The following is a 22,760-nucleotide window of genomic DNA, read 5'->3' as shown; positions in this document are numbered from 1 at the left end:
TTAAGGATCTAGTGTTCTTGCTGATTGACTTAGTACAAGGTGTGCATGCACTATAGAAACTCACAAAGCTATCAAAGCCTTCAAACAGAACCTGACTTATGCCTCAGGAAAAGACCAACCAGCTGCAACATTTTGGTTAAACAATAAATACATTTTGAGATGGAAGGTGAGTGAACTGAGTCAGGTTCTTGCATTTAAACTCCTCCCTTTGCCTTGCCGGATGTGAAACTTAATTCCCTGACAGATGCTCACACGTGCCTAAACATATTAAATGTATACCGTTTTACACTTTCAGCATTAAGATCTTTTATATGGGTGAGCATTTGATGCTTAAATATAATGTGAGGATGAGAAGAATAGTAACTAAATACTTGAACTACAAGTAGAAGATTTCTGTAATATATAGAAAAACAGGAAAGATGAACATGTAAGACAACAGTATTTATTCATTCCATGATTATGACAGATCTTTCTGCATGCAGAGAAAAAAAAAACAACTTTTCGTCTTCTACTCAATTACATTTTTCTGTCTCTTCTGGTCAGATTTTGAAGTTATAGTATACCACTAAAGCACTCCTTTAATCTTCTCCATTGTTAATTCCTCAGTCTTATTCTGCCACTGTTCCCTTTATGTTTAAATAGCAAAGATTGTTTCTAGCTTTGTGATCCATACACCTGAGGTTAAACTGTTTGGTTTAATCTCTGATTGAATGATTCACATTGGGAAACTACTCACCTGTCCAGCAGTGTCCAGAATGTCCAAATAGGCTGGTTCATCATCAATTCGGACTTGAGTTTTATAGGCATCCTCTGAAAAAAACAGTGCAGTACGGCTTAAGCACAGGAGTGCCTCAGAGAATGGAAAATGACATAGTTTTGCTCGTTTGGAGTAGGCTTCTCAAAAGGTCTCCAGTCTGACATAACTTTGCTTTCTTTCAAGGCAAAAAGACACATTTTGAAATCACTGCAAAGTATTAGCAAAAGGGAGGGATCTAGTCTTTTCTATTACACTACCTCAAAAATTAAAGTGAATATGCTTCTCTTTAAAAGGATAGCAGACCATAGGTGGTGTTTAAGTCACAGTGATTCAGAAGTGGTGTGTTGGTACTATGCAGCAAAATGGTTTTTACTTGCCACAGTGACATTTCCTCACTAGAAAAGCTAGAGCTTTTCTAGCACATAGTTGCAAGCTGAAGACTGACTAAATTACTGGGATAGCCTCCCTGTGGCTGAAGTGGGCTTCTGGCTTAGATATGTCAGAGCAATTAATTAGACCTATCTATATCTCTGGAGAGGATATAAATGGATTTTTATAATTAATTCTGTAATCAGTGTCCTCACATTCATCATGGCTGGGGGTGGAGGAGGAAAAACCTGTGCTTGGTGGACTGTTCCCTTAGCTCATGATTTTGTCAACTTAAATTTGGAAGATAAAAAACAAAACAGGTGAACTACTATTTGCATAAATTATTTTCCTCACATTTCAACTTCATTCCCTCTCAATACTTGTACATTCTTTCTAAAATTAAACAAAGCTTTGATACCAGGCCATGTTTATACTTGAAACAGCCTTTGAAATTTTCTGTATTGTTTAATTAAACTATGATGTGTAGCAGCCTAAATGGTTTTCATGGCTGATAACTTGTTTTCGCTGTGCATTTAGACAAGATGTGTGAAGACAAGAAAAAAACATTTAATGCATCTGAGAAGTGTCATTAATCATACAATGGTTTGCGTTGGAAGGGACCTTAAAGCTCATCCAGTTCCAACCACCTGCCACGTGCAGAGGCACCTTTCACTAGACCAGGTTGCTCAAATTATCATGGCCATATGGTTGTCCCTGTCCAAAGACTCAATCCTGCTAGCCTTGGCTGTCGAAAACCCTCAGGACTAGGCTCTCAATGATTACTGAGATAATACTGGAATTATGAGTTTATAATGCAAGTAGCTGGAATTCTCAGGGTATTCGAATTTCTGTGATTATATATATATATATGACATCATATGACACTTCATAATAGCATGTAAAAACCTGCCTTCCACCAACACAATGAAAATCTAAAGCATTTGGCTGTGAAGAATTTTGGATGATCTTAACTCAGCCCACTCCTACATGGTCAGCAGCAAACTGTTTTTAATGACAAAATCACATACAGTAATTTCCATGAGTCCTGCTTCTTTTAGGCCTTGGTTCAGCAAATTACTTAGCCACATGCCTTGTTTTAAACAAATACCTAATCCCATTGATATTAGGATGACCCAGAGGCTTAATTAATTATACGATACATTGCCTAGCTGAGAAAGCCAGAACACTCCAACCAACATATGTTTCTGTCAATAGATCTTTTTCTAGGGATTCCTGAATAAGAAATTCAGCTACAAAGAGGGATCATACAGAGTGAATTAGGCTACTTACAGTTTAAATTTATTATGGCACATCAATACTATGTGCAGCAGAATTTTTTTAATTTTTATTTTTTTTCTTTTTTCTTAACTAGAAATGAAAAGCAAGATATGAAAATATGTAAATTAGAAATGATATTTCCATCATATGAATTCTATTAATAATATGAAACATTATTAATATATTTCCATGCATGTGAGTGCCCATTTGCATTACATTCATGCAGATATATTAGCGTTTGACCTGCATAAATTTAGCTTTCACTCTTGGCTTTGCAGCTGGATACTCTAAAGCCAGTATTCTGTGGTCCTGTTTTTCTCTTCACTTAGACTAATGTGAGTTTTAAGGCAGTAGCTTTAAAACAGTTAATGCGGAAACATTTGCATACTTGAATTCAACTTGGATAAACATGAAGCTGAAACCTAGATAAATCCTACTTTGTCTTCTAAAAATGCATTAGGTTTTCAGAGTTAGTTATAACTAAAAGACCTACTGGCCTCTGAACATGTCATAGCTTTCAGTAAGTAAATGTAAATTATTTACATCTATTACTCTGCTGAGCTACTCCAGTTGAACTCCAATATCCTGTCCCTGTAATCAGTAAAGTTTCAATTGTTAAAAACTATGTTTATAACCCTTGTACTTTTCAAAGATAACACTGAACATGCAAATCCATTCCATTTAATTTTTTTTTTTTCTCAAACTACTGACCTTAAAACACAAAGATGTGCCAGAATCACTGAGCTGTTTTCATTCTTAATATATGCTAAAATCTTCTGTTGGTAGTATTTAAACATACTCTTGTGAGCATTAACCAAGCACATGAATTTAAATGGTTTTCTAGGCAATTGTATTTGTAGGATTTGCCTTTGCACCAAGAAATGTACAGATGAAACAAGAAGGAGATACCACTTGTCTTTGTAATATTCTCTGACTGCATATTTGCAAAAAATTAAAAAGAAAAAAAAAAAGCATAGTGTAGATAATTTAGAAAAGCTTAAAAATACCCTTACTTGAGGTGTGATAAGAGATACCTGGGGTATTCTCAACATGTATTTGAATGCAAAATAAATGGGAGACGTAATGCCTGCTTTTCTTAGGACATTTATTTTAGAGGAAGTCCTGAAGCCCAGGCTATCAAGGGAATTGTTCTCTTGCACTGACGCCCTCACATCAGAGGTGAGAGCATAGCATCCACTTATGACCTATCAGCATTCACTTATGACCTATCAGCTTCTTAATGTTCAAACACAACCAGTCCTTTGAGAGGCGCTATCTTCCACTTACCCTTTGTACCTACTGATCTCCTGGGCTATCAGGGAAATTAACTTTTCCAGCACAGGAGGTAGAAGAAATTTGCATAAATCAAAAACCCTATTTCCCATCTCATGATATTTGGACCAAGAAGACAAACTAAGAGTGGAGAAGCTGTATCACTTAGTTGTGGCCTACAGTTAACACTTTTAAACTGTGGTTTCATCTCAGGAGTAATAGAAATAACACTGAGTGAAGGGTTACATAGACTTCTTCATTTTACTAAGTAGGGCTACAGGATAGAGACATTAACCTGTAAAGAAACAACCTCCTACAGGTCAAGAGTTGGATGTCTGTTATGTTAGACCTAAGTTAACATTTTTTTTTTTTTTTATTAGCAGCTATGATGCTAAGCAGAAATCCTGGTGTCTTTCCATGCTTCCTAAAGGATTTCGGAAGGGACTACTCTGTGGCAAATCTCTTTAGTCCAGGCAATGTAATACGCATTATCATCACATAAGGAAACAGAAACCCTGAGATCTGAGAGGAACATGCTGTTAACAGGTTGACTGAGAAGAGGAGAAGTGAAGATGTTCCATGGAAATAGCATCTGAGTATGTATAAAACAAAGCTGGAAATTCTTCATCAGGAGCCTTAGCAAACTCACTGCTTAATCTCTTTTGTTTGAAAATTATTCACATTATTACAAATGCTGTCTGGCGTATTTACTGTTCACCATGTTTTGTTATATTACATTTCATTTCACCTAATTCATTTGTAACACTAACATAATGGTCCCTTCAAAGTTAATTGAGAGTTGCCAAACCACGTGCTTCTGGACTTCATATCCGACAGCCCTCGGGAGTGATATTTATTAAAAGACCTAACTCCAGCTACTGTTTCAGTAAAGCATTAAGATAACATACAAAAAAAGAGACAAGAATAATAGTCAAACATCAGACAATAAAGCAGATAATAACTGTATGTCCTGGGTTCAGCAGTAGCAGTCATTTTTTTCCGCTTCTTTATAGCTCGTGCAGTGCTGTGTTTTTTGACTTTCAGCCTGGGAACAGCACTGATAACACCGACATTTTTAGTTACTGCTCCAGGGGTGGGGGTGGGGGTAGGGTGTGAGCGTGAGGGCTGCGTGGTTCTGATTTACAGCCTGAGCTTAAACCACGACATTGTATTTCTTATTTTAAGATCAGTATTAGCCTTCTTCTGTGAGGTTAACTGTAAAGACACAGGTTTTGGTTCAGGTAAAATGGAGCAGAAAGATAGGGTATTATAAGTAAAACACCTGCGGAGGAAGTTTGACACTGCTTTTAGATAAAACCACGATTCAAACAGAAACTGGAAGAAGTTTGTAGGGTACCAAATTGAAAAATTAACTAAAAACTCATAATCTATATAATACATGAGTATATGAGCTGGATAGATAAAATATCTGGTAAATTTATTTTTTAAGGAGATTTATTCTATTTTTTTCTTCCATATAGAATATAAACTTCTTTAAGAATTTTAATTTTTACAAACATTAAAAATCAAAATTAAAAGAGATAAAGATTGCAGCTAAAAAAAAATATACCACTTTGTTTGAATTATTACTGAATGTTTACTCTTTTCCAGGTTGGGGAAAAAAAAAAAAAAAGAGCTCAAGCTGTTTTCTGAATATCACCTATTCCTTTTTATTCTTAATTCTTTCCTCCTTTACTGAGTATTTCATCTACACCAGGAAAACATATTTTCTCAAAAGATATTTTTACCATCTTTTTCTTAATTGCTCGATTGTCCTTTGCAGTACTATGAAAAAAAAATATATTCTTCCTTGTCCTGGGTTCAGTAGTAGCAGTCATTCCTTAAGGACATTCCTTAAGCTTTTTGTTTTTCTTGCAAAATGAGCACACCTCTTTTTTCAGATTTCCTTTTTTATAGGACATCATTCTGCAGACAAAATTACAATAATTAATGCAAGGATGTGTTGCCATCAGTTATCTTAGCACTGGAGAAGCTAGATTCATAAAAAATATATCAAAGCAATTTTTTAACTATGAGCAGGTAACTGCTTCATGCCAAATGGATTTGGATGGTATACAACTTAAAGGCGAGTTGAATGTGTTTTTCATCTGCATTACAGACATGTTCCAGTCCCTGAAATATAGGTCACCTGCTTCTTCCGTTTTGTTAATTCTGCTGATATTTCTTCTAAACAAATAGGTTCTCTTCTTCTTTGATTTATACACTATACATTGCAGTTAAAAGCAACCAGATTCAGACGTATAGATGAGCCAAAAGGTATTTTATCTGGCTAAGTAGATGACAATGCAGCAGAAGGAAGTCCAAGCTCCATCAGCCATACCTGGAGTTCTGCCTCTTATTGTTCTGCTTGTGTGCCAAAAAGACAACAGGATACTCAGCTCTTGGTGTGCTTAGATTATCTACTACATATGCATTTTAATCCAGAGATTCTCCTAAATGCAGGATGATCATGAGTCCTTGGCTGGATGCATGCTGTCTGTATTTACAACAAGGCATTTTAAAATAAAAAGAGAGTGTATGAACAGGCACTTAAATCACTGTACAACTACTACACATAACCTCCTTCTATGCGAGATAAAAGTAAGCATGTCATAGGAATTGCCCATCAAAATAGATCAGTCTTACAATTTCCCTTAGCATGCAATTATTTTCCTGGAGTATGAGTTTTATAATTTGTGTAAGCATTGCTATCAGTATTTTGCAGACAAGGACACCAAGTTACAGAGGCTGCCTTCTTATGAGCTACGTGCCCATGATAAGCAATGAATGGCTTAGAATAGTAGAACTGACAGATTTGATTGCTTTGTATTCTGTAAATACGTAGGTAGAATCCTTTAAGACAAGGCAAGTGGGAAAATTAGTACTAGACTAGTATCTAGGATACTTAAATATCCCACTTCCAGTTCTGTCTAGTGCTACACAATCCTACATTACACCATAAATTAAGAATACTCCAGATTATTGTTTCCAAGGCTGCTGCTTTTTATTTCTTAGCATTGAACTGATTTTGTCATCATGCTGTCATTTGTTTGGCTTTGTCAGGTCTTTGTCAGGTCTTTCAGGTTTTGCTCAATTTTATGTTAACAGTTCAAGTCATCTGCTCCTGCCTGTATAATGCTAGTAACAGACAGCACCATTCCAGGCAGAAGAATCTTGATGTTGTTTTGTGGAGAAGAGAAAAAATGGCTGCTGCTTTCCAAACCCACAGACAAAAAGTCTTCCTTCAGTAAATACACGCTTTGAACATCTCTGCTGTTTCTATGAAAAAGAGCAGGTAAGTAATGCAGAGTTTAATGCAGACAGAACCTCTCTGCTAGCTTTATTCTCATATAAAGACTATAGCATAGGCCTTGAGAAAATTAAAATAATCTGAGAAAAAACAAAAGCATTAGTCGTCTTAAGTGCTTGTCATAAAATAAATTGATACATTTATTCATTGTACGTTCAGTTGCATGATGAGAAACACAGCACTTTCTATCTTACAGTTTTCATTTTAGCATTCAAGTTACCATTCATATATTTTCAGATAAGATACTAAATTGAGGTCTTGGCCAATATGTCTTCAGAAAAGATTCTGCAATGTTTTCAAATGGCCTTGCTAAATTTGAATGCATACTACTGTTGTGTATTCTAGCTTTCCTTATTATAGAATCATAGAATCACAGAATCATAGAATAGTTAGGGATGGTAAGGACCTTAAGATCCTCAAGTTCCAACTCCCCTGCCATGTGCAGGGACATCTCACACTAAACCATGTTACCCAAGACTCTGTCCAACTGGCTTTGAACACCACCAGCCATGAAGCATTCACAACTCCCATTCCAGTGCTTCACCTCCATCACAGTAAAGAACTTCCTCCTTATATCCAATCTAAACTTCCCCTGGATAAGTTTTAACCTGCTGCCCCTTGTGCTACCACTACAGTCCCTAGTGAAGAGTCCCTCCCCAGCATCCTATAAGGCCCCCTTCAGATGCTGGAAGGCTGCTGTGAGGTCTCCACGCAGCCTTCTCTTCTCCAGGCTGAACAGCCCCAACTTTCACAGCCTGTCAAATTAAACCTGTATTAATTTCAATTCAGGATGCAATTCTTTGTGTCTTTTATTTAGCCTTTGTTCAGTGTTATGACATGCTCTTAACTAACTAGTGTTCTGGTTCCTGTGTGTACAGTGGCATATAAAACCAAATCCTGTTGTGTTCATAAGATAATTCATGATTTCAAGGAGTAAAGATGCAAACAGAAATACAAGGTATTTCTAAGTCTGAAAACAAGAACAGAATAACTCATAACTATTAGTTGATTTCATCCTCCTGAAACAAGCACTGTTAATATCCTCAGTGGAAAGCAGCAGCATAGCTAGACTATACTCAAATCTCTCTGCTTAATCCTGCTACCATCAACAAAAAGTGGTGCCTAAATACCTGGAGGGGGACAGGGCCTAAATTACCTGTTAAGCATCCAGAATTGCAGCAGAACAAAGATGTGAGCTTAGGCCCAGTCAGCCCCATGCAGTCTGACTATTTGTCATTAGTAGTTTTCAACTGAGCCATCTCCATTGTCATATTCTCATATCCCTCCTTTAACTTGGACTCTGGCTGACATTGACCGTACTCTGCCTGAATCTGGTTACAGTAATCAAACTAAAAGCTTCCTCAGCCTAATGAGCATTCTGTTGGTTCTCGCCTCACCACAGAGCTCCTCTTTCAATGCCATTATGTATCTGTCTTAAAACAGGTGCTCCCGAATTAACTTTCTCCCCCTTGTTGGTCTCCCTAATGTTTCAGAACCATGCTCTGCAGATCAAGACCGATAACACACAGCTGCTGCAAGAGCCTGATTGATTTTCAGCTTTAGGTACTCACATGGCAGCTGTCATGGTGACCTGAAATGCACTCAGTGCCTTCCAAATTGGAAAATGGGCTATCCATTGCACTGTCTTTTGTATTTTCCTTCCCCCCGCTCCATTTTACCTATAGATACCTACAAGCACCTCTTCTTCAATGTGAGCTTGCAGTTTCATTGCTGTGCTACCCTTTTATTCTCTGCTGAAAAGCAAGGGAAGCAAAGGCGACTTCGTGTCACATAATCTATGGTAAGCACAAGAAAAGAAGCATTATCTGTGCTTTAAAAGGTTTTGTGTGAACAGAAATCTGAGTGAATTGAACTTTGAGTGAGTTAAATATGGTTTGTCTTCTCCCTTTGGGCCCTCATTAATATGATGTTTACTAACAAAACTGTTGGAAAAGGAGACAATGGTCTGAGTGGCTTTCAAGAAGAACCAAAATTAAGAGCAATTTTGTTGAACAATGTACAACAGAAAATTCAAAGCAAAATACCATTTTCAGGCAAAGAAGGTCAAAAAAAGGAGAAGGTAAGCATCCAGCAAGGCAAACTCCCTTCTGTGTTCCCTGGTTATGCAGCACCTTGCACAGAGTCAGATCTCTGTCATCCTGGCTTAAAGTATATGGTGCAAATAAATGGTAACAGTTTATGTGCACTTAACACCTTCAGCCTGCATTCGTGATAAGCAAATACTCCACAGAAATCAGCCCAAGCCACCCACCATTCATATCCATACTGAGTAAAAAACCCCTTCTCCACTACTACTTGCCCTTCACACAGTGAACACTTTACCACTGCTGATTTGGAAGCATTGTGGTTCTTTTACTTCAGTTCTGATTCAATATCCTGACGCAACAAGCCAAAAGAGCCTTCTAAACCGAAGTTTAAACTGAGTATTGACGTTTATCCATTCCCTGTGCAATAACTACCAGTCATGATCCGAATGCTGTTATTCACGAAGACACCATTTATGACTCTATCTACAAACATGTATAGATACTATCGATTTGTATAAACAATTGTACAGGATAGGGCCTGCTACCCAAAAATCTCACTCACCTCTTCTTCTTGTACTGCAGTCCTTCAAAAAGGATAATTTTTGCATATATGTGAATAAGACTATTTGGGTGACAAATATTTTCCTCAGAAGCAGCTCCCAAAGAGAAAATATGATTTCTTACAACTGCTTGCAATTTTGCAAATCAAGGCTAAAGTAACTCAGGCAAACCTTTGCTGTGGCACTTGCTTTTCTGCTAGAAACCACTTGCAATATAGATAATGCTACTAAAATTTAATAAAGGCGTATCATTACTTTCACTGCTTTCAGAAAAATGTCATTTAACTCAAAGATGGTACATGAACAAAGTGAACAAAGTGCTCCTGTTTAATCAAAACATGATAATTAACGGGAGTCCAAGTACCCTTATCTTAGGGAAGAAGAATAGCAGGTAGCAATTTCACTACTCTTTCAAGTCCGTAACTGTGCTGCTGAGTAGGAGGATCTGACAGCTACGAATTCACTTCTTGTCATTTCAGGGGAGCAATTAACAAGTTGACTACATCTGTATGGCTATTAGCTTGCATGGTGCCTTGGATTTAGTAAGGTGTAGATGGCTGCTGACTTCCTTGAAAGAAAGGTTAATGGGGACATTTGTCCCATGATGAAGAATTTTGAATTGAGCATGATGAATCATCCACATCTAGGAAACCATAGCATTAGTGTCTCTTCCAGTTTAAAGTATAAGTGAAGGAGTATTTTTACAAATCAAGATATACTGGGAATGGGTAATCCAGTTTTGCACTGGTGACCCCATTTAAGGGTCACAAATCTCACTTCATCTCTTTCAAAGTTTAAGATCCTAATCATAATTATTATCATTATAAGAGATTAGTAATACTAGAACCACTGCGCTAAACCCACAGAGTGACCTAGGTCTAACGTCAGTCACCAACGTCATGTCAGCATCAGTCACCTAATTCCCAGGACTTCTCAGTCTCCTCAGTCACCACATAACATGACATTTCACCCCACTTTAGCCCTAAGAACCTAGACTTTCTTTACAGTATTTCACATTTGATACCATTATTGATCTGACTAACTTGAAATGAAGATATTAGGGTGAGATAAATCACAGTCTAGAACTTTGGCAGTTTTATGTTATGAATTAGAAACCGCAATCCACATGCGAGTTCACTGTAGTTTATAGTTCTGGATAAACAAACTCTTCTGCTTTAATGTCACCATCCAGATGGACACTTTACTCACCCTTAAACATTATCAGTATCTATAGTCTAGGAGTTAAATTCCCCAGATTATATGAGCGGCTCAATCCAATGGAAGTGTGCATATGAATCTCTACTAAAAAAGCTACAGTAGCTAAGAACCCAAGAAGGAAATGTTGTCCCAATTTTTTATGATAGGTTGATGTTTAGAGTATCACTGTAATCCTGGAGAAAGGTTTGAAGAGGTCAGACCTGAGAATAAGCTATATTGTTATGAGAAGCACCCTTCATCTCCTTTTTGCCACTTCAGTTTATTAGATGGTTGAATCAGAGAACTGGTGAATCAATGCAGGGCAAAGTGAGGATTGTCAGACTGAGTCAATTCAAAACCACCAGTTGCTGATATAGAGGTCTTCTGCCTGAATAAAGCTGGTACAAAAAAGAAATAAAATAATAATAGCCTATTATGAGTAGAACAGAAAAAAAATATTTTAACAATGGTTTCTATTATTGGCTGACTCTTTCTAAATTCTAAGTATAGTAGGTATGAAAGAATTATAACAAAACCATTTCATTATTATCATTATTACTAATATTACTGTTATAAAAAAATATACCATAGAAATGTTTTTATACTGTCAGTTACGAGAAAAGGCTTTTTTTCTCTCCTAAGTTTTAATCGGTGTTATCATAACAACCACAAGGTCACACTTGTGTACATTTTTGGCTGGTTTCCTTCTCTCTGTTTAGCAAATATGCAGTTAAACTCAGGGGTATCTAAGAGGAATAGAAAGGTTGTATACTACGCTTGAACCTCCATTGACACTTTATTCAGTGAGATGGTAAGATGGCCAAGGCAGGAATATATCTTATTTCTAGCACAAAAAGAGATAATGGCAGATAGAAAACTATGACCCATTTAGGGGTAGTGGTGTTTTTTTTTTCATGTGAACATGCAGCACAGGTCTCTTACTGCAACACAATGGAGAAATGATTTCCTTTCCTGCTCCAGCCACAGTAAGCAGATGTTAAGCGGAGATTCTATGATTCCCTGTTTGACAAAAAAATAGAATTGTTCACCTACTTGCTTGCTTTCTGAAACAAGGGAGAAAGAGAAGACAGATCACCAGCCAGTTTATTAATTAAAGTAATTCAGATTAGATAAATGCTCCAAATGAGAATATAAGGAGTAGAGCAATAAAAGATCAACAGTCAATCTAATCCATTTTTCACTTTTGCAGAGTGACCCAAGGAATCCTACACAATGATTTTTCCTTGGCATATTTTCTCAGCTTCCAGTTATTTGCATCTCAAAGGCCTTTCTAAGTCAAAGCCGCTTGTTCATAACAACCCTTGATGGCTATTTTTCCCTCTAGTACTTTACTAGAAAACCAAAATGAATCCATCTACATTTTTTGGCACAGATACTTAGTTATCAATATTCTTTTTAACAGAGATCAACTTGGGAAGGAATTCTGGCTCACAGACTAATGTCTGAGAGTAACTCTGCATGAGATGGTGATTCAGTTACTACATCTTGTTTGTCCCAGAAATAAAAGGCTCTCTTCTCTTTCGTTCCCACCTATACTCACATTTCCCCATATATGGTTCCATACTATCCCTTTTGCCACTTTTGGGGCTTACAGAACTGTTTTTACTAAGGTGATCAAGGTCACTAACGTGGTATACAACTGTTCTGTGTTGGGGTGGCTTAGTTTTCTTCTGGACTGCTGTTGAATCAGCTTGTCCAGTGAATGCCAGAGCACCAGTAAGGGTGAGAGAAGGGCATAGATGAAGAGTGGGAATTCCTCTTTTATCACACAAATTAGCTGTTAGATTTGGCTCGTCTTACCTCACAAAACTAGAGTTTCTGCAGAGCTTCTGAAATCTGTTCTTGGCAGGCAACAGGCCATTTATTATTCCTTGTTCACAATTTAGGGTACAGAAATTAGGTAGCTCAACACTGAGTCTACTCTAGACACTATTTCACAGAATCATGGAACCCCAGGTTAGAAGGGACATCAAGGGACTTATGATCCAATCTTTCTTGGCAAAGCATGATCTAGACTCAATGCCCCAGAACCCTGTCTAGTTGAATCAAACTCTGGAGGATCCACCACTTGGCTGGAGAAATTATTCCAATGGCTAATTGTTATCGCTGCAGAAAATTTTCCTGCAGTGTCCAACCAGAATCTCCCCAGCAGTAACTTGTGCCCATTGCCCGATATCTTTTCCATGTGACTCCTTGTAAAAAGGGAGTCTTTATCTTCTTTGTAGCCACCCTTTAAATACTGAAACATGGTGGTAAGTTATCCTCTGAACCCTCTCTTCTCAAACTAAAACCAGGTCTCTCAGTCTTTAGTTCCCTGAGACCTCACAGGTCTCAGAGGCTTGTTAACTGTAGCTGCTGTCTGCTACCACTGTGGCTAAGGTGGTTCTTGAAGCATAACTGCTGTGTCAAGTTACCTAAGGGTGTGTGGACTGATGGACACAGCCAGCCAACTGCATTTCCAAGACTAAACTGCAAGCCTAAATGCTCTCCGAGGTGTTCTGTTTAACATCCAGCCTTTGAGCAGGTGTTTGATGAAATGGTAAGGGAGAAAATGGCACGTGTAGGAACACCTCTCTGGGCCACCTACTCCCTGGAAAGACACAGACTGCATTTGCGGGTCTGCTACAGTTTATATCAGAGATATTAGCAAAGGAAAATTACTACTTTAAGCACTGTTTCCTCGTCTTTGAAAATGCTATGTGACAGGGAGTTGTCACCTGGTGTAAACAGCCCTCAAATAATTACATGATGAGTTGCATTTGTAAGAAAATATGAATGTGACAGAGCAGTAGCAGACGTTAGGTATTTTTCCAGGATATTAGAGGTGATTCATCTTGAGAATGGACAGGAAAATGTAACTGGTTGCTTTGGTTATTTCTTGCATGAAGTCTGCAAGCCTTTTAGGACTGAATAATTGGCTTAGCAAAGCAAAATCTCAAGAAATAATTTAATAACAGAGACACAGAACGTTTCACATATTTAGAACAGGGCTAGACTGTTTCACTGAGGAAAATATGATGTTCTCAACACAGGAAAGGGTAAGAACCAAAGATCATCTTGAGTTTAGAATTCATCTAAGTTAGAGGATATAGCTCAGATTGAAATGCTGAGAGAAGATCCAATTATCATCAATCTGCTCTTTACAGGGAACTACCACCTTTTAAAAAAATTATTTTCAAGATAAATAGAGGTTTTTTTTAATCATATTGTTTCCATCACATTGAGAACAATCTACTATGATTTTCTAATCTCCATTCTTAATGACTTCAAACAATTTGTATTTCCTTTCATGGCAGGTTATCATAACAACACTAAGCAGAAGTTATTTTGTTGCCTCACTGAAATCTAAACTAGCTGAGCAGATTAGGCACTTTTTACATTCTTAATTTCTTAATACTACTCCCTCCTTTTTTATTAATTAGGGGTGGTTTTTTTAGTCTTACAGTGGCAGCACCAAAGCTACCAGATACATGCCAGTGGTCTCCTTTCTTTCATTGCTTTCAACAAAGATACTGCATGGCAAGTCGCACTCTGCTATTTCCTCCCTTAACTGCAGGACATCTACCCAGGCACTCTGGGAGATATCACTATGATCTGTGAAAGCCCTTGTTCTGACAAGTTGTCAGTGACGGTACTGCAACTTACCTGAAGGCACTTGCATTTAGACAGCTACAAAATATGTATCTACATTCAAGGTAGGCATCTAAAATCCCCTTACACTCAGTAGAAGTACAGATGCTGTTTATTCCCATACATGACTATTGTTGTTTGATAAGCTCTCAGGAATCTTTCCTGTCATTCCCTCACTGGATTAGGAGGGCTTTGGTGTTCCATAGTTCCTATGTCACATACACAGTGTTACAGATGATGACAACACAAGACCTGTGGGAGATCCACAGCCTTCTGCATCACGATTCCAAACCAAAGCAGGATAGTGCAGCATGTATCAAATGGCTCTCAAAGCCTGTGGTAAGGGAAAGGAGCAAAAATCAACCTCCACTCATCTCTACTCCTAAATCTCCTGAATTCTATGTAACTGGCACTTAGATACACAGCTCATATGTAAACATTTTAATTTAGCTGTTGGAATATGAGGTCCAACCCTAACATAGTAAGCACAATCTTTCCTCTTGTACATAAATCAGAATGCATTATACTAAAGTGAGTATTAATCTCCCAACCTGATTAGAAAATTATGATGCAGATAATATCAACCTATAGAGAAATTAAAACTAATCATAAAATATAGGTTTAAGGATATGTTTCAAATGCATACACCAGTTTTCTTCTATATTCTTCTCATTTTAAATAATGGTGAGTACGGAATATAGGCATTTCTACACAATCAGACTGCATACACTTGGAGACAGTCTTTGGAAACAAATTGTTCTGGTTCCAGATCATTTTACGCAAGACGTTTATCCAGTCTCAAGTAAGGCTATTAAATGTATAGAGAATGATGAATGAAAGGTGGTACTCACTATTTATCTACTGATCACATGATAATTTTTTTTTAAATAACAATTTTAAAGCTCAAATCCAGCTGTGGTTTGTTCAGTCCAATCCAAGTATTTTATCTTCTATGGAAAAATGAGACTGAAATTAGGGATGGAATAGATGCATATACATGTTTTAGGTAAGAGTAGAAAACATCTAGAAACACTCTGTACTCTAAAAATAGCACATTTCTGGCAAGACACGTCTCTCCCAATCTAATAGATGTGTCCCATCTTTGCCTTTTTTTCACTCTCATTACTAATGAATACCTAATGAATAATCATTTCCCATGATTTATCTTTTTCCATTATTGTGCCTTGAAAACATACAGTATTATTTATAAAACAGATATTTCACATTATATAACCTTAGCAAATTTTAAGTCACATTTTGTATTTTTTCTCAAATTCACCCCCACATTTCCACTATCTTATTAAAGATGAGTTTAACTGTGTAATAAAACACAGTTTTGATGCTTTGGTGAATGCATTACTTCGTTAGGAAACCTTATGGAAATTCATATGCTTAATGCTAGAGTGCCTCCCATCACACACCCATTTCAATTAAAGTCTGACTTTGACTCAGCCTTAATACCCTCAACTGCTCATTTGACACAATCTCATGCAGTGATATCTCACCAAAACAGGAAGCTGCTTTCGCATCTCGTTTGCATTATGTATTCATTTTAAGATTAGTCACATGTTTAATGAGCATCTTGGAGGCTGTCCAGTTTGCTACACTATGTCATGCTTCCTTCCCTGCCACTCTGCTTGCATTAACTCTCTGTGATATTGCCAAGGACTGTACAGAGTGTAAATTGCTCTTACCCATTTGTTCCAGAAAATGATCACATCCACTGCCACTTGGAAATTGTTCCCATTGTTGACTACAATTAAATATTAAATGTGTGCCGAAATAATTTTATTTTCAAGACATGCTAAGCTCTGAAATTTTGCCTATGCACAGTCTAATACTTAAAAAATTTTAAAAAATTAAAAAAAATTGTCCTTCCTCTCCCCATTTACTTAGAAAAATAAATTAATTATGACTCAAAATTTTGGACTGCAATATTTGCAGCAGAACTAGAACACAACTGTTATTCCCACTTAGCATTAAATTCAAGATGACAGGATTAAAATTAGCAATTCAGGTAGCTTTTAAGTTTTTCTCAATGTTTACTCTATATTTTAAACAAATACTGACACATGTATTTGTGTATTTATGTGCATGCATGTTTGTTTATATCTGGTTTTAATTCCTACCACTTGAATTTCTTGACATCAGGTTTTCAAACTGAGACAATCAGCTAAAATAAAGGACAGTTTGATACATCAGAAGGGCCCATTTATTCTGATCATTTATTTTGACACCATATGTATGACGTCTGCAACACGATGTACTTCTCAGAATAAATTCCTATTGGAACAAAAATGCATTTGAAAGGAATATAGGTACTTTTTCTATAAACTATAATACACAAAAAGAAAACCACGTAAATTAAGTCTAAATCTATTTGCATAGTTGGTTTAAGATAGATTTGCTCACTTGAAATGCATGTATGACATACAAATCTATGAGCACATGCCTTATGTACTGTAACAACTGAAATACGGTTTGAGCAAAAATTCTGCATCACCCTACAGCAGCAGCAACTTTCAGTGATGAAGATTCCATGTAATATTTCAAAAATGTCAGTGGATAACAGAAAAAAAATTGTAAGCACAAAGCACTATTAGATTTGAAATGTACATATCTACTATACTGGTAGAGATTAAGTCACTGGAGAAACACTGGGAACATAATGCTGAGCCACAATGAACAGGAATGGTAGAGAAAATCCATGTTCCTAGGCACTGTCACAAAAAAGGGAAAAAATAATGCTCTGGAATTTTAAGCTACATGATTACTACTGCACAATGTTTAGGGTAAATTCCTAACTGTGTGTTTGGAGGGAAGCAAAAGTTGGAAGGAGAAGCACTTGGCAGCTTATTACACTGAAAAAAACTCTTCCATATTCTCTGGTCAGTAACAGCAATTTTTACCATACCCTCATGATGGACTAGACACAAGACAAATATGTTCTCATCTTTGTACTCCCTTTAAACCTCACTGTTTTATGAGTTTACAGATGATGTATAAAATAAAGAAGGAAAAAAAAATAAAAACCTTCAAAAAGCAATTGCCCATGGGTATGATTCTATGAAGCAAGAAATAGGTTAGAACATAAAATACATTCTTTATACCAAAATAACTGAACTTCAGAACCTTTCTCTGGATTGAAAGGGTTTAGGCTTTCATGAAATAGAACATGAAAACCAGTCGACAGCCATTTATTTTAAAGTCAAAGCAAAAACTGTTGTAGATTCCTCGTTTCAGGTATTTCATGTGATGTTAGCTGATCATACAAATGAATTTCTGGATCTTCTGAGGTCAGTGTGTCCAGAGAAGTTCAGAACAGCTCATGAGCCCCATAAATAGGATACAAATTGCTGAGGAATTAAAGTGGTCGAAAATGCACACAAAGCATCTGTCTGTGGCTAGCTTCTTGTAACCTTCGAAGAATAACTTCTTATTTGACAAAATGCTCAATCCCTGGCAATGTTCAAGGCCAGGTTAGACAGAGTCTTGGATGACAGTCTAGTATAAGGTGGCCCTGCCCATGGCCTAACTATTCTATGATTCTACGATTCTATGAAATCCTGGCATCACATAGTCTTGGCCCTAAATATGCTCATTCTGGGTCACCTAATATTCTTTTAGACTGATGGAAAATAGTTAAAATATGCCTACTAGTGCATGTACAACAACAACAACAAAAAGAATCTGTGCTTTGCAACCAGGGGATCAAAAGTAGTAAATGCAATCTCAACAGTATAAAATTTCCAGTGTACTGAGATTTTAAAATGTATTTGTTATTACAGGTCAGATAACAAATTATTCCTTCTCTTTGTCTTGGGGGATTATGTCCGATTTTGAGGGGTCATATGACAAATTTATCCAAAAAGAAATGCAAGTACTTAGCCCAAGATTATACTCTGTTGTTTAGTACATGTTTCAGAGCAGAAATAGAATTAGGCCTTTCTCAGGATGTCCTCAGCATATTCCAAGGGACAGAAGTGCTGAACAGACAAAACTCAGAGCTGTACTTCCAGTCCTGCCTCCAGCCAGCTGTGTGAGTTTGAATTCAATATTTCATTTCACTGTTCTGTTTCTCCCTCTCCTTTCACCTATTTAGAGTGTTGGTTTTACAGAGCAGAAGCTGTCTCTTACTCAAGGAGACCTTCATGCTGATTAGGTCCTCTAGGCATTCCTGCACTATGTACTTACAATGCATCATAAGCTTTCCTTCTCTTTATGATTATCTATTATTCATATTGTGGTAGTGTCTAGAGACCAATAATTTAAGATTATGACAGGCTACAATATATGGATAAATACAGGTGGCAGATGGATAGTTAATAATAAAGATGGGTGTATGTACACAACTTAATGGTGTCAGTAAGTACTAATGTTCCTTTTTTCTAATTAGATCTAATGATTACTTTTTTTTCTGCATGCAACAAGTGAATTTGTAGCAACTGCATAGTACTTTTGTCTACGTTAAAGCTGACACATCAAGTTCTTATTTTGTAATATTTTCAATAGTTATAGGATTAGTAGTGGCATGAAGAGATTATGCATTTTTTTTTAGTCATTAAAATACCACAATGCACCAGGAATTAATATCCAGGAATGTGCAATTCTGGAGAAATAACAAATTAAAAGAAATACTACCATTAGTAATATTATTTATCATTAAATGTTAATTATAAATATTTACCATTAGATGCTTTACCTAGAAATGGAGTAAATTTATAGAGGTTAAACCTGAGTTTGAAATATCTGAATATTTCAAAGATAACAAAATGTTTTTCTTTTTTTATTTTTCTTTTCAATTTTTATTTTTCAAGGCAATCTTTGTGAATTTTAAGATTACCTACCACTTATCAAACCAAGATTCTGCCATCTTTTGTTTTTTGCTTAGTATAACCAAATATTACATATGGATAGTTCTTATAAATGCAAGGACTTTTTCCTGTAAGTAAAAATAACTAAGACATTATTAAATGAATAAATGTTCACTTCTGCTGATTTCTGTCTTAACATCACATGCTTCTTTATTGCATACATTTATATTAATAATTGTTATAATGCCCACAAGATGCTTAACAGCAAGAAGTTTTTTGACAGCTCTTGACAACACAGAGTCACAGTATTGCTCAGGTTGTCAGGGACCTCTGGAGATCATCTGGTCTAAACCTCTGGTTAAACAGGCCCCCCTTAGAGCTGGATGGCCAGAACTACATCTGTACAGTTTTGAGTATCTACAAGGATAGAGACTCCGCAACCTTTCTGACCAAACCGTGCCTGGGTGCCGTGGCCAGACACAGTACTCCAGGTGTGGCCTCCGTAGTACTGAGCAGAGAGAGGAAGGACCGCCTCTCAAAATCTGCTGTCAACATTCCTCCTAATGCAGTCCAGCATACCTTGAGCCTTCTTTGCCACAAAGCCATAGTGCCGTCACATGCTCAGTTTGGTGTTAGCTAAGTGTCTGACAGGATGTGCACAGATGATACCCAATACAACAACAGGAATCCGGGTTGTTCCAGGCAATCAATTACTTGGGTTTATACTCTGAAAATATCTTCCCAATTTGTACACAGTTTAGAAGGGTGGCGAGGGGGGAGAGGGGGGGAGGGATTTTGAAACATTTTAATGAGACACAATTTTTGCCACAGTATTTTGAGTTAACTCTTTTAGAAACAGAAAATCACTCAACCAGAATTCATCACAGATCTGACTTCAATCTCAGATGTCCCCTTGTACTCCAACTAAAGAGACATGCAACGGTCAGCATTTAAAGCATATTTCATATAGCCACTTGATTTTTCTAGAAAAGGTTAACTGAGAGTTTAATAATGCAAACCAGTACTAAAATAACAGAACTTTCAAAAAACACACTTCAGACTGGAGTTTTTATATTATTTTCATATTTGAAATATTTATTTCTATCTTGTATCATTTGTGGTTTGTATTTTGCGATTATCATTGCATGGACATCAGTAGCTATACAGTATGAAACCACAAATCTGTTGGAAGAGATTTTGTACAAAACCTTTCAGGTAGCAATAACTATGGTATAATGCAACCATGAAATAATGTCATTGTTATCACAAAATTAAGGATTAGTTTAAAGTTTACAAATCTTGTTTCTATCTAATGTTATTTAGGAGGAACTTCTCATATATGGCAATCTCAAATAGGAAAAGAGATTGAAAGGGATGAAGAAGAGAGTAATCTCTACTCACCTATAGTTGGATCATGATAGTCAGGGAACCGATGACTTATGAACTGCATTGTCATTGCTGGAAAAGAGAAAGAGAGAGGGAAGAAAAAAGAATGATATTACTGTCTTAAAATTACAACAGGGAGAATAACAAGCTGAGAATTCACTCATCCAGACATCAGCTTAGAAATTAAGTCAAAAGCCTTTTTCATGTCTACAGCTGCAAGAACACAGTGGTATTACAGTAGTAACTAAGAACTGATGAATGGAAAAATACTAACTTTTTTATTTGTTTTAGTTTCTTTTTAAAATGTATTTATCAATTATTGCATTAAAATGGTTCATCTTTTAAAAACTTGATAAATGCTTTTAAGCTGATTTTGTACAAGGATGAAAATTACCAAGAAAAAACGTAGAAAATAGTTTATAAAGGTTATTTGTAAAAGTTTTCATGATGTTGCAAAATGCCACTAACTGCAGAATCTGATTTGACGTCTGGTGCATTTTAGGAATACCCTACTCATAAAATTTGATGTATCAGATAAATACTTTGTTAATCATCTAGAACTCGGTTTCTTCTGAACAGACTGGTTTATGACTGAGTAGTACCTATTTTACAAATTTTTAGGAGAGTTACACAAGTCTTGAGAAAATTGCTTTGCATAATTTAGAACAGCTGGTATTCTGGAAATTATATCCCAATTTATACAGAAAACCAGAAGCATTCATACCCTGTCCAACCACAAGTTTCCAGTATGACACCTAAAGTTCATGGATTCTGAATAAGCATTAATGCAGGCTGGGGTATTCAGCGGGTTCAGTAATACCACGTTATCAGAACAACATGAGAAGTTATGCTACCTTTGTTGTTTTTCTTCAGGAACTTACATCTCATCTCATTTGAAAAGATATCTGCCTAAGACTGAGAGCCATGAAAAGTCCTTCAGAAGTGAAATAAGTTAATTCCAATTGAACAGTAAGGGGGAAAAAAGAGGGGAAAAAACATGGACCTTTAAAAAAAAAAAAATTATTGATTTTTAAGCTAATTCCACTATTGTATTCTTTTATGGTTTTGTTGTGGGGGGTTTTGTGTTTTTGGTTTTTTTTCATGCCTGCATTAAAATGCCCCTTTAGCTGCTATGTGGATGGTTGTTTAAGAAGTACCCCACCTGAATGATAACTACAAGTCACAACACCTTAAACATGACATTCTGCTTCATGTCTTGAACATCTCAGTTACCTTCAGTAGCAGAAGTTATGACCAAGAAGTGCGAGTTCTAAAAATTCTGTGGACAGATATACCCATATTTAAACCAGCACTGTTTAATGTTTGTCCTCCTTATATTTTCCATAATCAAGGGGTTAAGGTCATAGTTTTACAAAATAATACAGGCATGGAGTATTAAACATTTACTACCATGTTAATAAATTATTACATCTTTAGTGCAGACAAATATAAATGTTAAGCAGCAGCATTATAAATTCATAGTAACTCAAGAGAGGGTGATTGTGCAAAAGAAGCTCATTCAGTCCATACATACTATAGAGGAATAAATCTACATGTAGTGACACTGTTCTGTGTCTGTTATCTGCTATCAGTTGCACTACTTTCAAGTGCTGTTCATGTTTGGACACTTTCATTTTCAGGACACCTGATTTTTTAATCACAACAGATTTTTAGGTACCTCCATCTGATAACTGTTAGTGGTTTATGAAGAATAAATTGATGTCTAATGTGATCTGCCTAGTTTCCTCTAAGCAGAGGCAGCTATCAGAGCTGCTGTTCATATGGTTTATGCCCACAAATTCTGAGCTTTCCGAGGGCCTGTAGCACAAATGAGTTTGATTTGTTTCACTACCTGCTGCTTTTTTTTGCCAAGCATTTTGTTTTTTTAAAAAAACAAGCTACTCTGTTTCTGATCTAATTCTGCTTCCTTTTGGAGCTATGCCTTCACCACAAAAATCTCTTGTCACAACTGAAACGGAAATTCTCAGAGGACACACGGTACTCACGGTAGGTATATTTTTCGTCTCCTAAGACAGCCCCAAATCATAGGTCAAAACATCATTCATACCCTCATCAAATCCACAGGATTTAAGAGGACTAAAATTATTTGGAAGCATC

General features: G+C 36.5%; 1 protein-coding gene across 1 annotated transcript in view; it reads right to left on the bottom strand.

Moving 5' to 3' along the window:
* Positions 1 to 20,715, bottom strand: part of LOC133208241 (GTP-binding protein Rit2) — a 132,675-nt gene extending 111,960 nt beyond the window's left edge. Inside the window, exons 1-2 of the mRNA XM_061345968.1 lie at positions 20,658 to 20,715; positions 737 to 810 (exon numbers count right to left, since the gene is read on the bottom strand). Of these exons, the coding sequence (XP_061201952.1) occupies positions 737 to 810; positions 20,658 to 20,712 (129 nt within the window). The 5' untranslated portion in view covers positions 20,713 to 20,715. The remainder of the gene's footprint in view (positions 1 to 736; positions 811 to 20,657) is intronic.
* Between the last annotated feature and the right edge of the window lie 2,045 nt (positions 20,716 to 22,760).

Source organism: Neopsephotus bourkii, unplaced genomic scaffold, assembly GCF_033783945.1.
Source record: "Neopsephotus bourkii isolate Nb327-2 ecotype Australia unplaced genomic scaffold, CSIRO-AGI_Nbou_v1 NB_247, whole genome shotgun sequence".
Lineage (NCBI taxonomy): Eukaryota > Metazoa > Chordata > Aves > Psittaciformes > Psittacidae > Neopsephotus > Neopsephotus bourkii.
The sequence above is the reverse complement of the archived record's forward strand: the minus strand, read 5'-3'. Positions and strand labels throughout refer to the sequence as shown.